The sequence below is a fragment of the Somniosus microcephalus genome, chromosome 10, assembly GCF_052327205.1.
Source record: "Somniosus microcephalus isolate GS21.2 chromosome 10, FLI_Smic_1.0, whole genome shotgun sequence".
In the NCBI taxonomy this organism is placed as follows: Eukaryota; Metazoa; Chordata; class Chondrichthyes; order Squaliformes; family Somniosidae; genus Somniosus; species Somniosus microcephalus.
The window spans coordinates 118,826,349-118,842,185 of NC_140996.1; the positions used below are offsets into that span (position 1 = coordinate 118,826,349).

Sequence of the window (15,837 nt, forward strand, 5' to 3'; positions counted from 1 at the left end):
TCTCCTTTCTCCCTGCAGGGTCTGTGCACTCTATCCAACTTCTAAATTTATTTGTTAATCCATTTAGGGTCACATTTGCTTAGTCGGAGCTTGTTGGTTTTAGGAATATGTTTATCCTGCTTGCTTGGCATTATACTTTTAAAGGTATTCTACTTATCTTCTACTGATATGCTGAACAACATTCCTCAATTTGTTTGGTCCCTCATTTCAACAAATTTAGCCCTTTTAAAAATTAGGGTGTTTCTGACTCCCAGATCATTTTATTCTTCATTCTGCAGTCACTGTCCCCGTAAGAGTGTTGCAACTTCTATTTCTTGTACATTTTCTGGGTTATTAAAGATGTCAGATCAAGACGAGCATTGCCTCATGACTTCCTCAACACACTGTCAAGAATCAGTCACATCTACCAACTCTAGACAACAGATGGTGTTCTGAAGCACTATGCCAATTAACACTTTAAAATCCTTGTAGAACCAGACATTTCTAATTTACTATAGCAACAGTTAAATCTACCTTGACTGGCTGCTTCCTCTTGTTCTTTACTCTCTTCGTCTTTGGTGGCGTTGGCGATACTGCTTGTAACAAAATTCTATTTCTTTCCAGGCCTGTCTGCAACTATATAAAAAACAAGTCTATAAATATGAAAATAAAAGACTGCACAAAGGATTCCAATTTGATTTTTAACAATATATTCATAACTCAAAAATTAGTAAATACATTCTTTGGAATATTTACTTTTTTTTAAAAATGGTAATCAAATTGGTATCAAGTAGCTGGTAGGCAACCACCTCAGAAGCTCTCCTACATAGCATTCTCTAACCCATTTGAATTTTAACTTGGCCTCTAAATTTGTAGTTCCTGCAATTAGACTCTCTCATCTCCCTATGACTTTACATCTGCTTTGGTGTTTGTTTCTTCCTTACTCATTCTGTATACATGGTCATGTACTAACTGCTGACACTATACAATACTGTTGCCATTAGGATTTCAGTAAAGTTTAATGGTGGAGGCGTAAAACACCAAGCAGAACAATTATAAATGTTGCCCCTTTAAATTTGGGTTGCATCTGAAAGAACATTTTGAGCTATATAACATTAGGAGTGCTGGTGTTTACAGATCAGTCACTGTTATTGGTAATATTGGCAGCAATTTGAAACGATTATCACACAAGCAGTGCATTGGATCAAGCACAATTTTTTAAACAAATCTATCAAGAATGATCTAAATCCACCAATTTTAAACCCTCAACTACTTTAGGAGCAGTGTTACGATGCTTGTGCAAACCTGTGCAGCTTTATCTTGTACTAGTTTTCGTTGATGTTCTTCCTCTCGTAACTTCTGTTCCAATTCACAAATTTTCTTCTAGGTGGAAAAAAAGGCAAACTGGCTGTCAGATTATCATATGCATAGGAAGGCCTATGTGATCTACAGAACTACGTACACATTTATTACAGCCATGTCTCAACAACAAGGAAACCAATGATTCAGAGTGTCACCCATTGGCCTGGATTTTGCATTGAGATCAAAAGGTGAGGCTGTCAGTGCTCACGGTTATTATGGAGTAAATAGGACAGCAACTTTCGGAGTATGCAGTTAAACAGGGAAATCCGGAAGTTCCTCCACAGGCTGCGCTATAACATTACCTTGTCGATAAGACTCGGCACTGAAATCCACGCAAGGGCGCGAAGTTGCTGTACTTGCCCACTAAACATTCCAGAAAAAGGAAAGGCTGGTGCATTCGGGTGCAAGTGAATTTTTAATGCAGTGATAATTTATAATTACTGCCAAACCACCTCTCTGGCACTGAAAATTTAATTTTACAACTGTGGACTCTTATTCCTTCAGAATTTAATTAGTATTAGAGATTTAAATTTTTTTTTTTTTACTTCTTCTTCGTCTCCTCGTTCTCAATCCCACCTGTCTTTCCCTCTCTATTTTGCTTTCTATACATGATTTTACATTGAATTAAATATTCTAATTTATACTTGCTGGTTAGACTCTGCGTGTCTCTGAGGATTCTTCAATCTGATTGGTTGAAGAGCCTCGCTGTTACTTTCCCAGCTCTCATGCCACAGATGCCCTGTAGAGGGTGCTGCTGCTCTGGATCAGATGGCCGATGACAGCAAGTTGCCCCTCAAAAACCCGCAAAGAATTTGTGGGCAGCTGTCAGTGTGATGAATGGCGAGCGCTGCTACTTTGCTGACCACAAAATCCAGGCCATTCTCATGCTGCCGATCCCATTTTGTTTTTTTAAACACCGATTCAAGGGATAGGAAGCATCACATACATCACATCACAGGGACCATAGGCCGGATTGGGGGCAGCAGGTATATTAGGTGTACTTCAAATTATTAAACACCCGAGTAATGCAGAATATGTGATAAATTGTATCCCATTAATCATATCTCATGGCAACAAAATGACAAGCAAGTAATGGCCACTGCCATGTATGATATAAATCATAGAAACTCAAATGGAATTTTCAATATGAAATGTTACAATTTCCTATCATTGGAAATAAGTAAGCAGGAAATAATAAAGGTTGTACAGAAATCACATACCTCTGCTGTAGTCTGTGTTGCTGTGAGCCGGAGATATTCCCGTTCGATTAGGTCAAGTTTTTCCAGCTTTGATTGTAGATCTGATTGGTCCACAGAACTTTTCTTTTCCAAAGATGCCTGATATACCAAAAATACAATCGAAATTATCAAACTCATGTTACAGTATTTACAAAACAAGTTGCCACTTCAGAAATGCAATTTTGTACATTATCTCCTTAAAATCCAATAAGAACATAGGAACAGGAGTAGGTCATTCAGCCCTTCGAGCCTGTTCCACCATTTAATTAAAGGATGGCTGATCAGTATCTTAACTCCATCAACCCACCTTGGTTCTGTAACCCTTACCTAACAAAAATCTATCAATTTCAGTTTTTAAATTTTCAATTGACCTCACTGCAACAGCTTTTTGGGGGGGAAAAGAGTGTTCTAGATTTCCACTACCCTGTGTGTGAAGAGGTGCTTTCTGACATCACCCCTCAACAGCCTGGCTCTAATTTCAAGGTTGTGCCCCCTTGTTCTGGACCCCACCAGAGGAAATAGTTCATCTCTATCTACCCTATCAACTCCTTTAATCATAAACACTTCAATTAAATCACCTTAATTAGTTCACCTCTTAATTTTTTTTTTTTTATTTGTTTATGGGATCGGGGCGTCGCTGGCAATGTCAGCATTTATTGCCCATCCCTAGTTGCCCTCGAGAAGGTGGTGGTGGTCCACCTTCTTGAACCACTGCAGTCCGTGTGGTGATGGTACTCCCACAGTGCTGTTAGGTAGGGAGTTCCAGGATTTTGACCCAGCGACAGTGAAGGATCGACGATATACTTCTAAGTCATGATGGTGTGTGACTTGGAGGTGGTGGTGTTCCCATGCGCCCGCTGCCCTTGTCCTTCTAGGTGGAAGAGGTCGCGGGTTTGGGAGGTGCTGCTGAAGAAGCCTTGGCGAGTTGCTGCAGTGAATCTTGCAGATGGTACACACTGCAGCCACGGTACGCCAGTGGTGGAGGGAGTGAATGTTTAAGGTGGTGGATGGGGTGCCAATCAAGCGGGCTGCTTTGTCCTGGATGGTGTCGAGCTTTTCGAGTGTTGTTGGAGCTGCACTCATCCAGGCAAGTGGAGAGTATTCCATCATGCTCCTGACTTGTGCCTTGTAGATGGTGGAAAGGCTTTGGGGAGTCAGGAGGTGAGACACTTGCCGCAGAATAACTAGCCTCTGACCTGCTCTTGTTGCCACAGTATTTATGTGGCTAGTCCAGTTAAGTTTCTGGTTAATGGTGACCCCCCAGTATGTTGATGGTGGGGGATTCGGCAATGGTAATGCCGCTGAATGTCAAGGGGCGGTGGTTAGACTCTCGCTTGTTGGAGAGTCATTGCCTGGCACTTATGTGGCGCGAATGTTACCTGCCACTTATCAGCTGAAGCCTGAACATCGTCCAGGTCTTGTTGCATGTGGGCATGGACTGCTTCATTATCTGGAGTTGTGAATGGTGCTGAACACTGCAGTCATCAGCGAACATCCCCATTTCTGACCTTATGTTGGAGGGAAGGTCATTGATGAAGCAGCTGAAGATGGTTGGGCCTAGGACACTGCCCTGAGGAACTCCTGCAGCGATGTCCTGGGGCTGTGATGATTGACCTTCAACCACAACCATCTTCCTTTGTGCTAGGTATGACGCCAGCCAGTGGAGCGTTTCCCCGATTCCCAGTGACTTCAGTGTTACTAGGGCTCCTTGATGCCAGACTCGGTCAAATGCTGCCTTGTTGTCAAGGGCAGTCACTCTCACCTCACCTCTGGAATTCAGCTCCTTTGTCCATGTTTGGACCAAGGCTGTAATGAGGTTGGGAGCCGAGTGGTCTTGGTGGAACCCAAACTGGGCATCAGTGAGCAGATGCCGCTTGATAGCACTATCGATGACACCTTCCATCACTTTGCTGATGATTGAGAGTAGAATGATGAGGCGGTAATTGGCCGGGTTGGATTTGTCCTGCTTTTTGTGGACAGGACATACCTGGGCAGTTTTCCACATTGTCGGATAGATGCCATATATACTCAAGGGAATACAAGCCTAGTCTATGCAACCTGTCCTCATATTTTAAACCTTTTAGTCCCGGTATCATTCTGGTGAATCTGGGCTTCACTCCCTCCAAGGCCAATATATACTTCAGGACTTGCAGTGCCCAGAACTGAATGCAGTATTCCAGATGGGGTCTTACCAGAGCTCTGTACAGATTTAACATAACTTCCACCCCATTGTATTCCAGCTCCCTTGAAGTAAAGGCCAACATGCAATTAGCCTATTTAATTCATTTTTATACCTGTCCACTAGTTTTTAGGCGATTTCTGTACTTGGACCCCTAAATCTCTCTTCTCATCCGCAGTTCCTAGCTTCTTGCCAGTTAGAAAATACTGATCTATATTTAAAACAACAACAGAAAATGCTGGAAAAACTCAGCAGGTCAGGCAACATCCGTGGAGAGAAATTTGAGTTGACGTTTCGGGTCGAACCCTTCTTCAAAACTGGAAAGAAAAGAAAATAGATCGAAGGCAGGGCTGCGATCGGACAAAAGAAGTGAAAGAAACAAAAGTAGTAAAAGAGCTAGACGAGATGGTAATAGGCTGAGATTAGGTGTAAAGTGTACTGGCAGGGCAAGAGATAGCTGCCAGGTGTGTGAGAGAAACAAAAGGAAAGCGGGGGGGGGGGGGGGGGAAGGAGTGGAAAAATTACAAGAAAAAATGTGTAATAGGGGCCGAGGTTATGATCTGAAATTGTTGAACTCGATATTGAGTCCGGAAGGCTGCAGAGTGCCTAATCGGAAGATGAGGTGCTGTTCCTCGAGTTTACGTTGAGCTTCCGTGGAACAATACAAGAGGCCAAGCACGGTGAGGTCCGAGTGGGAATGGAGCGGTGAATTAAAATGACAGGCGACCGGAAGCTCGGGGTCACCCTTACGGACTGAACGGAGGTGTTCCGCAAAGCGGTCACCCAATCTGCGTTTGGTCTCCCCAATGTAGAGGAGACCGCATCGTGAGCAGCAAATACAGTATACTAGATTGCGAGAAGTACAAGTAAATCGCTGTTTCACCTGGAAGGGGTGATTGGGGCCCTGGACAGTGGGAAGGGGGGAGGTATAGGGGCAGGTGTTACATCTCCTCCACTTGCACGGGAAGGTGCAAGGGGAAGGGGAAGGGCTGTTTGGGGTGATAGAGGAGTGGACTAGGGTGTCTCGGAGGGAGCGGTCCCTACGGAATGCTGAAAGGGGAGGGGAGGGGAAGATACGTTTGGTGGTGGGGTCACTTTGGAGGTAGCGGAAATGCCGGAGGATGATCCATTGAATGTGGAGGCTGGTGGGGTGAAAGGTGATGACAAGGGGAACCCTATCGTGGTTCCAGGAGGGAGGGGCAGGGGTGGCACTGGTGTGGAAGGTGGCATCGTCGGAGCAGATACGGCGGAGACGGAGAAACTGGGAGAATGGAATAGCTGTGGGAGTCAGTGGGCTTGTAGTGAATATTGGTCGATAACCTATCCCCAGAGATGGAGACGGAGAAGTCGAGGAAGGGAAGGGAAGAGTCAGAGATGGACCATTTGAAGGTGAGGGAAGGGTGGAAATTGGAGGCAAAGTGAATGAAATTGTCAAGTTCAGGGCGAGAGCAGGAAACGGCACCGATACAGTCATCAATGTATCGGAAAAAGAGGTGAGGGAGGGGACCCGAGTAGGACTGGAACAAAGATTGTTCCACATAGCCCACAAAAAGGCAGGCATAGCTAGGACCCATGCGGGTACCCATGGCAACACCTTTGATTTGGAGGAAATGAGTGGAGTTAAAGGAGAAGTTGTTCAATGTGAGAACAAGTTCAGCCAGGTGGAGGAGGGTGGTGGTGGACAGGGACTGGTTGGGCCTCTGTTCAAGGAAGAAGCGGAGCGCCCTCAGGCCATCCGGGTGGGGGATGGAGGTGTAGAGTGATTGTACGTCCATGGTGAAAAGGAAGCGGTTGGGGCCAGGAAACTGGAAACTGTTAAAGTGGCGGAGGGCGTCCGAAGAGTCGCGGATGTAGGTGGGAAGAGTCTGGACAAGGGGAGAAAAGATAGAGTCAAGATAGGAAGAGATAAGTTCCGTGGGGCAAGAACAGGCTGAAACGATGGGTCTACCAGGGCAGTCCGGTTTGTGGATCTTGGGCCTGATCGGGTCCCCTCACTCACCTCTTTTTCCCCGATACATTGATGACTGTATCGGTGCCGTTTCCTGCTCTCGGCCCGAACTTGACAATTTCATTCACTTTGCCTCCAATTTCCACCCTTCCCTCACCTTCACATGGTCCATCTCCGACTCTTCCCTTCCTCGACTTCTCCGTCTCCATCTCTGGGGATAGGTTATCGACCAATATTCACTACAAGCCCACTGACTCCCACAGCTACCTGGACTACACTTCCTCCCACCCCGCTTCCTGTAAGGACTCCATTCCATTCTCCCAGTTTCTCAGTCTCCGCCGTATCTGCTCCGACGATGCCACCTTCCACACCAGTGCTTCAGACATGTCTTCCTTTTACGGTAACCGAGGATTCCCCTCTACCGTGGTTGACACTGCCCTCGACTGTGTCAGTTCTATCTCCCGCACTTCTGCCCTCACCCCTGCCCCTCCCTCCCGGAACCACAATAGGGTTCCCCTTGTCCTCACCTTTCACCCCACCAGTCTCCACATTCAACGGATCATCCTCCGGCATTTCCGCTACCTCCAAAGTGATCCCACCACCAAATGTATCTTCCCCTCCCCTTTCAGCATTCCGTAGGGACCGCTCCCTCTGAGACACCCTAGTCCACTCCTCTATCACCCCAAACAGCCCTTCCCCTTGCACCTTCCCGTGCAAGTGGAGGAGATGTAACACCTGCCCCTATACCTCCCCCCTTCCCACTGTCCAGGGCCCCAATCACCCCTTCCAGGTGAAACAGCGATTTACTTGTACTTCTCGCAATCTAGTATACTGTATTTGCTGCTCACGATGTGGTCTCCTCTACATTGGGGAGACCAAACGCAGATTGGGTGACCGCTTTGCGGAACACCTCTGTTCAGTCCGTAAGGGTGACCCCGAGCTTCCGGTCGCCTGTCATTTTAATTCACCGCTCCATTCCCACTCGGACCTCACCGTGCTTGGCCTCTTGTATTGTTCCACGGAAGCTCAACGTAAACTCGAGGAACAGCACCTCATCTTCCGATTAGGCACTCTGCAGCCTTCCGGACTCAATATCGAGTTCAACAATTTCAGATCATAACCTCGGCCCCTATTACACATTTTTTCCTTGTAATTTTTCCACTCCTTTCCCCCCCCCCACTTTCCTTTTGTTTCTCTCTCACACCTGGCAGCTATCTCTTGCCCTGCCAGTACACTTCACACCTAATCTCAGCCTATTACCATCTCGTCTAGCTCTTTTACTACTTTTGTTTCTTTCACTTCTTTTGTCCGATCGCAGCCCTGCCTTCGATCTATTTTCTTTTCTTTCCAGTTTTGAAGAAGGGTTCGACCCGAAACGTCAACTCAAATTTCTCTCCACAGATGTTGCCTGACCTGCTGAGTTTTTCCAGCATTTTCTGTTGTTATTTCGGATTTCCAACATCTGCAGCATTTTGCTGATCTATATTTATTTTACTTATACTTATTTTATACTTATATTGAATCTAGTTAGTTTCTCCCCTTGATATATTTTGAGTTTTCTTTTTATCTCTGGTACTTTATCCTCATCCTCTAATGTGAAGACCAAGACAAAAGTAGCTATTAAGTAAGTCTGCCATTTCCTGATGTCCAATTACAACACCACCTGCGTCTGTCATTAAGTGGCCCACATTAATCTAAGCCACCCTTTTTCTCAATATATTTGTAAAAACCTTTAGTGTTGTGCTTGATATCCCTCGCAAGCTTTTTCTCGTATTCCTTTTTGCAGCTTTTAACATTTTTTTGTATTCCTTTGCCGTTCTTTAGCTCTCCAGTCCATGGGATCTCTACTGTTCTTTGCTTTTGTATAAAGCCTCTCAGTTTTATACTATCTCTCACTTCCCTTGTTGACCAAGGTTGTTTCATTACACATGCAGACCTCTTGCCCTTTAGGGGTATGCACAGGTTTTGTATTCTACCAAATATCTTTTTGAACACCTCCCCTGTTCAAGCGCAGTGTCCCATGTCAATATTGCTGCTCCTCCTCCTTAACCAATTTCCCTGTCCTTTCTAAAGACCACAGAATTATTTATAAACCAAAAGAAACATTACAACTTTTGAAAGTGGTAGACAAAAAGTGTACCCATACAAAATTTAAAGACTGTGAAAACGGTTTCAAATCTAGTAAACTATAAATATGTTCTTGCTGTGAATTAATTTTAGTGGTATATCAAAATTTGTTAACAAAAATATTGTTCAAAAAATCTTAGCTACAGTAATCTTGAATTCTATTCCATTATGTGGAATTTAAGCAGAAATTGGATATACAACTTTGTAGTGAAATGGTTTCAATGTTTTTGAAACTAAATACCATTCACTGCATTACAGATTTTAAAATTAGCACAATCTATTTCACTTTAAGTGTGTTTTTCAAAACTACTGTCAGTCAGCAATACTGGCAGCCACCTTTTATCTCATGCAATACCAGGTTTAAAAAGAAAGCAAGATCAGCAGCTGCTCACATAGTCAAACTGAGGTTTGATACTGCAGCCAGTTACTATGGTTACAAGAAAGTGAAGTGTTCAGTAGGAACGCCTTCAAATTCAGGGGTGAGAATTTTTCATTCCAGTATAAAAGCAACAACCAGTTCCTAAAAATCACATGCTATGTGATATGAGGGACAGCTTTAAGATTTATGACGAAAGGTCATTGACCTGAAACGTTGGCCGCGATTTTGCCGGCGCTCAGCGGACGGGATGGGTGGCAGGTCAGCTATGAAATTTAAAATGATCGACAGCAGGTCAGGAACCTGCTGTCAAAACACACACATCTGCATTTCCCGATATTGGGTCTGCCAGTGCCGAGCAGACCCGACAGGGGATCCAATTCAAATCATTAGTGGCTTGTTTACAGCCACTTAATGCATTTTCCCCCCAGCTTTTTGAATTTGACAGGTAGCCCACTGGTTTCCCACTGTGCCTAGACCTCATCTGTGAAGCTGAAGCGGGAGGTCACTAGCCATTGAATCAGCTGAGTTGACAGCTTCAAATGTCAAGTCAAAGCTCCCAGCTGATTGAGAAATGTTCCCTTAACCACTAACTTCTCTAAACTGCATTTCCACTACAGATTCAGAATGCTGCAAGTCTTTACATAAGTCTCCATCCAGTATGACCTCATTACCTCTACCACCATTGACATCGCTTCTGTCATCTCTACTTCACCTGCCATCTATTCCATCAGCATGGGCGCACTTTATACTCTCTCACCTTGGTCCTCAGATTCTGACCATGATCAGCCTCAACACCAGCAGCACCAACAACCACACCAACCTTCTCTGCAATCACCTGATGCTGCACAGAACAGAGGGCATCAGCACCCGAACACATTGCTGCCCAGGACAACAGGGATGGCCTCACCATGGCCAGATTTACTTCACTTGATGCTGCACACCCTGGCTGCCACATGATGCGCCAGGTTGGCACCACCCCACAGCAACAACATAAAGCATCCCTACAATGCCCAAGCCATTCCTTCCACACATCAGCATTGTGGGAGGTACAGTTATGTCTCACCATTCACTGCAACTCACTAAGCCACTTCCAAAGGTGCACACAAATCTGTCCAAGAACACAGTGTTGAAAATAAAGATTTCAATGTTTGACAGCCCATTAACAGAAACTTCACATGAACATTGGCTAAAACACACATTGGCTAAAGTGATTACCCTTGTGTGTTGTTAGTTTGTATGATTGGACTAGGATGAGGGTGAGTGTGAGGGGTGGCTAGTGAGATGGGGAAGTGATAATGTAGATAGGGATGGTGGAGGTGCAAGTAAGGATGTGCAGAAGTAGGGTAGGAAAGGCAGAGTGATGGGGATGTGATGAGTGGCACAGCAGGATGAGGTTGAGTGTGGCTTTGCAGTAACATTTCGTGATCTACTCAGATCATTGAAAGATTTGCACCTCTGTGGCCTGGTCCTCTGACGACATACCTGCTTATGCCCTCCTGTGCAACGTGCAACCAGGCATATGGAGGGAGTCATGGGAGAGCCTGGGTGCAGCCATGCACTTCTGTGCAGTGCCCGTCAGTGTTTGCAGCACCTCAATGCTGTAGAATACCGACAGCACAAATGTTAAAATAAATTTACACATGGTCCCTTTAAGGAAACCGGCTGATGATGCGTCATCAAATGACATCAGATCAGCTTCCTTCAACTGGCCGGGAAACTCGCTGGGCGGGCTTAACAAGCTCCATCAAGGGAAAGTCATGTCAGAGGCCGGGATAGAGCCAACAGCAAGGCCATGACCCGCCACTGACGTTGCCCACCACGGACCCGCTGAGGTAGGGAAAATTGCGGCCTTTAACTTAATTTCCCTCTCCACAGATGCTGCCTGACTTGCTGAGTGTTTCCAGCATTTTCTGTTTTTATTTCAGATTTTGGGTTTACTTTCCTCGCATTAGATCCGTTCGACAACCTGACCATTACCTGTTTCTGCAACACTGTCCCCCTCTCCATTTCAGCATTCTGCACCATTTTTCTCATGTATTCTAGCTGTTTTTCCAGAATGTTACAGCGAGACTCTGCTGCTGACAATTGTGTTGCCAATGCTGGAGAATAACCAAAACAAAATTGTAATAGTTACAGTAATATTTTGCTTACATACAAAAAGTAACTTCTTTAGTGGGTAGTTCATCATTACAAACCCACTTCTGAATATCACAATTGAACACTGTAGACACAATTTCCTATTCACAGTACTAAAACAATTTCATATTATTGACAAAAGGGGAAATTCTGCACAAGAAGTCTGCTTCCAGGCTGTTTCTAACCAGCAGTTCTAAAGCACAAAATGCAACTTAAATAAAAAGGGAGACAAATTACAGCGAGTGGACAGATGCCTCCCAATAACATTTAGGATTATGTGAAGTCAGTGCTCTATACATTCCCCCTCAATTGAAAAATACATTGAAGCTTTCAAAAGATTGATTACCATGGAATGGATGGTTTCCTAATTGAGCTACCATCTTTGCACCATTTGCAAGATTTCAGATTCCACTGGAAGCGGTTCTGTAATATGTACTACTGCCCTTGCTGTTGAATCTATCCTACTGCAAGATGCTTTTGCCAAGGTAACTGGCATGTGAGATTTATATGCATATATACACAGGAAACTCTCGATTTACCGGCACCTAAATAACCGGAAATCTCGGTTAACCGGCAAAATTCAGGAGTAGGTTCAGGTAACTTTTATTACTTGCCTTCCTCCATTTGTTGCTGTGCAAGGGTGTGGTTGCAGCTGTTGCTAAGCTACAGAGATGCTTGCAACTTGTGGCCATTGTTCTGAAGCAAGCAACAGGGTTTGTTGCTTTATACGGAGCTCTCAGCTCCGTATCTTTTACTATAGCTTTTGGTTATCCGGAATTTTTGATGAACTGCCACCACGTCGGTCCCGTCCGTGCCAGATAAAAAAAAGTTTCCTGTAGTTAAATTTGGAGTAACTACAAATGCTGTAAAAACTCAGCAGGCCAGGCAGCATCTGTGGAGAGAGAAACAGAGTTAACGTTTCAGGTCGAAGACCTTGTCAGAACTGGAAAAAAGCAAGAAATGGAGCAGATTTAAAAGCAAGTTTAGGGGCTGGGAAATGGGGGAGGGGATGAAAGAACAAAGGGGAATGTCTGTGATAGGATGGAAGGCAGGCGAAGTAAAGAGGCATTAAGAGATATTCAAGGCAAAAGGAGATGGTAATGGGACAGGTTAAGAAACAAAAGGATGGCTCTAGATGAAGTGTAAATTATGCTGGCAGAATGAAAGACAGCTGCCATGTGGGAGGGGGAAAAAAAAAGCACAAACAAAAAGTGTGGATAAAAAAAATATAAATATGATAGAGGCCGAGGTTATGATCTGAAATTGTTGAACTCTGTGTTGAGTCCAGAGGGCTGTAAAGTGCCTAATCGAAAGATGAGGTTGTAGGAACGGAGGTTCCTAACTAAATAATTCAGCTCAACTCGATGGATTAAAAGACTGGAATTTAATAACAACGAAGTTTGCTGGATGTTACAAGGAGGAAATCAAAACACGTTTGTTCAAGATGCCAGGTAGTCGAAGACTGCTGGAAAGTTCTCTAAGCTGACGTCATGACGTCCCCACGTTCTTCGCGCCACTGGCGGTCACGTGATCGGCGTCATGACATCATCATGCAGGATAAAGGCAAACACACACTGTAAAGTTAACAATCAGTTTAAAGGTGCAGTCCCCGGCTGCACTATAATACAATTAAGGGGATTACACTAAAGTACACAGAGTCTCTTGTGGCTCCTCCACAGGCACCCCCCCAGAATCCCCGTTAATGGACAGTGTCAAACGAACAGGGGGCTTGATGGTTCTCTCCGAGCGTCGACGACCCTCAGGCGGCGGAAGTGGAACGTCGGGAGAAAGCATGGAGCCTGGCTGTGGTTGTTGCGGCGTCAGGTGCGGCGAACGCAGTGTCCGACTGCGAAAACGACGGTGAGGCATCTGTAGGCGGTTCAACGGCTGGCTGTTGTAATGATGAATCGGCGTGGTGGCTGGGCAGGCACTATTGTTTCAGTGCGATCGAGGTGAGCGGCCTTCAGACGGTCGATGGAGACGGTGAAATATTTCTCACCGGCAGATATGACACGAAATGGGCCGGCGTATGGTGGTTTAAGTGGGTCTCTGCGCGCGTCGTGCCTGATGAAGACATAATCGGCGGATATGAGGTCCGCAGGAACGCGAGGCCTCTGTAAGCCATGATGCGAGGTCAGAATGGGCAGGAAGTTCTTGGCCGCCTCGCAATGCTGGATGAGCTGCTGAGTTGCAGACCACGGTTCTGTATGCGGAGGCAGGAAGTCACCAGGGACCCTCAAGGTTTGCCCGTAAACTAACTCAGCTGATGAAGACTGAAGGTCTTCCTTGGGAGCCGTCCTTAGCCCTAGCATCACCCAAGGCAATCTGTCTACCCAGTTGGATCCGCGCAGGCTGGCACGAAGGGATGCCTTAAGCGACCGATGGAACCTTTTGCACAGGCCATTCGCCTGCGGATGGTAGGCGGTGGTACGGTGTAGCTTGGTACCTAAGCTGTGTGCAACGGCGTTCCATAATTCGGAAGTGAATTGTGGACCTCGGTCCGATGATATGTCGGATGGGACGCCGAAGCGAGCCACCCACGACGACAGGAATGCCCTGGCAATATCAGCTGTAGTGGTAGCGACCAACGGAATTGTCTCTGGCCACCTGGTGATGCGGTCCACTATTGTGAGGAGATGCGTGAAACCCCGTGAACCGGGGAGAGGACCCACTAGATCCACGTGCACGTGGTCAAACCGTCGCTCTGGCACTGGAAACTCAGCCAAAGGGGCTTTAACATGCCGGTTGACTTTCGCTTTTTGACAATCAATACAATTGTTTGTCCAATCTCGGACATCTAAGTGCATGCCCTTCCACACGAACTTGCGGGACATGAGACGTTGCGAAGCTCGCATCCCTGGGTGCGACAACCCGTGTATCGCCCGAAAGACTTTCTTGCGCCACTCGACCGGCACTATGGGACGAGGCACTCCCATGGACGTGTCGCACAAAAGGGTGGTTCCTGCTGAGTGGAACTGAACATCAGCGACTTGCCAACTGGAAGGCGTGGTCCAGTACGCTTGAACTTCGGGGTCAGCCAACTGCTCTTCCGCTAAGCCAGCGAAATCGACGCCCAGGTTAACTGCCAGGGCAGGAGCGCGGGAGAGGCAATCGGCCACGAGATTGTCCTTGCCCGAGACGTGTCGTAGATCGGTGGTGAATTCCGAAATGAAGGTGAGGTGGCGCTGTTGCCGCGCTGACCAAGGTTCAGACGTTTTGGCCATGGCAAACGTGAGTGGTTTGTGGTCCACAAACGCGGTGAACGGGCGTCCTTCTAGCAGAAAGCGAAAGTGTCAAATAGCCAAAAACAGGGCGAGCAACTCCCTATCGAACGTGCTGTACTCGCGTTCGTTCTTGCGTAGTTGGCAGCTGAAAAAGGCCAGCGGCTGCCAAGTCCCGTCTACCCACTGCTCCTGCACCGCTCCAATGGCGTAGTCCGAAGCAGCCGTCGTGAGAGCGATGGTTGCACCTGGAATAGGGTGTGCCAGCATGGTTGCATCTGCCAGTGCTGCTTTGGTATCTAGGAAGGCCTGGTCCATCTGGGGAGTCCAGTTGATGAGGTCTTTGCCAGATTTCCCTTTCAGTGCTTCATACAGCAGTTGCATCAACTGCGCTGCCTTGGGGACAAAACGATGGTAAAAATTAACCATCCCCAGGAATTCCTGCAAGGACTTAACAGCGAGGGGATGTGGAAAAGCTGTAACAGCCTCGACCTTGGTGGCTAGTGGAACGGCGCCATCCGATGTTATCCTGTGCCCCAGGAAATCGATGCTGGTGAGACCGAATTGGCATTTGGCCGGGTTGACAATGAGGCCATGCTGGCTTAACCGAGTGAAGAGCTGGCGTAGATGTAACAAGTGTTCCTTGGGGTTCTTGCTAGCGACGAGTATATCGTCCAGATATACAAAAAGGAAAGGCAAATCCCGTAAAAGAGTCCATGAGCCGCTGGAAAGCCTGCGCTGCATTTTTTAACCCGAAAGGCATGCTGAGAAATTCAAAAAGGCCAAAAGGTGTGATGACCGCCGTCTTGGGAACATCTTGGGGGTGCACCGGAACCTGGTGACACCCACGGACGAGATCCACCTTTGAAAATATTGAGTTTCCAGCCAAATGTGCTGAGAAATCCTGGATATGAGGTATGGGATACCTGTCAGGAGTCGCGGCATCGTTTAGTCGTCTGTAGTCACCGCAAGGCCGCCACCCTCCACCAGGTTTGGGGACGATATGCAGTGGAGAGGACCAAGGACAGTCGGACGATCCCGAGGCGCTCCATTGGTTGGAATTCGGCTTTAGCCGCCGCGAGTTTGCTGGGTTCTAACCTGCGCGCCCGGGCGTAAACCGGTGATCCATTCGTGGTGATCTGGTGTGCCACACCATGTTTCGTGACTGCTGCCGAGAAGGTAGGCCGGGTGAGCTCTGGAAACTCGCTGAGTAGGCGTGTAAACCAGTCTTGAACTGGTACCGCACAGGCGACCGACCAGGACACGAC

The 15,837-nt window shown here is 46.6% G+C and overlaps 1 protein-coding gene across 3 annotated transcripts in view; it reads right to left on the minus strand.

Moving 5' to 3' along the window:
* LOC147111656 (centrosomal protein of 57 kDa-like) overlaps positions 1–15,837 on the minus strand; it is a 65,153-nt gene that overhangs the window by 20,902 nt on the left and 28,414 nt on the right. For all 3 annotated transcript variants that reach the window (XM_085998749.1, XM_085998747.1, XM_085998748.1), the window contains exons 4-7: positions 11,190–11,311; positions 2,562–2,678; positions 1,285–1,362; positions 514–615 (exon numbers count right to left, since the gene is read on the minus strand). In XM_085998749.1, coding sequence (XP_085854875.1) covers positions 514–615; positions 1,285–1,362; positions 2,562–2,678; positions 11,190–11,311 — 419 coding nt within the window. The remainder of the gene's footprint in view (positions 1–513; positions 616–1,284; positions 1,363–2,561; positions 2,679–11,189; positions 11,312–15,837) is intronic.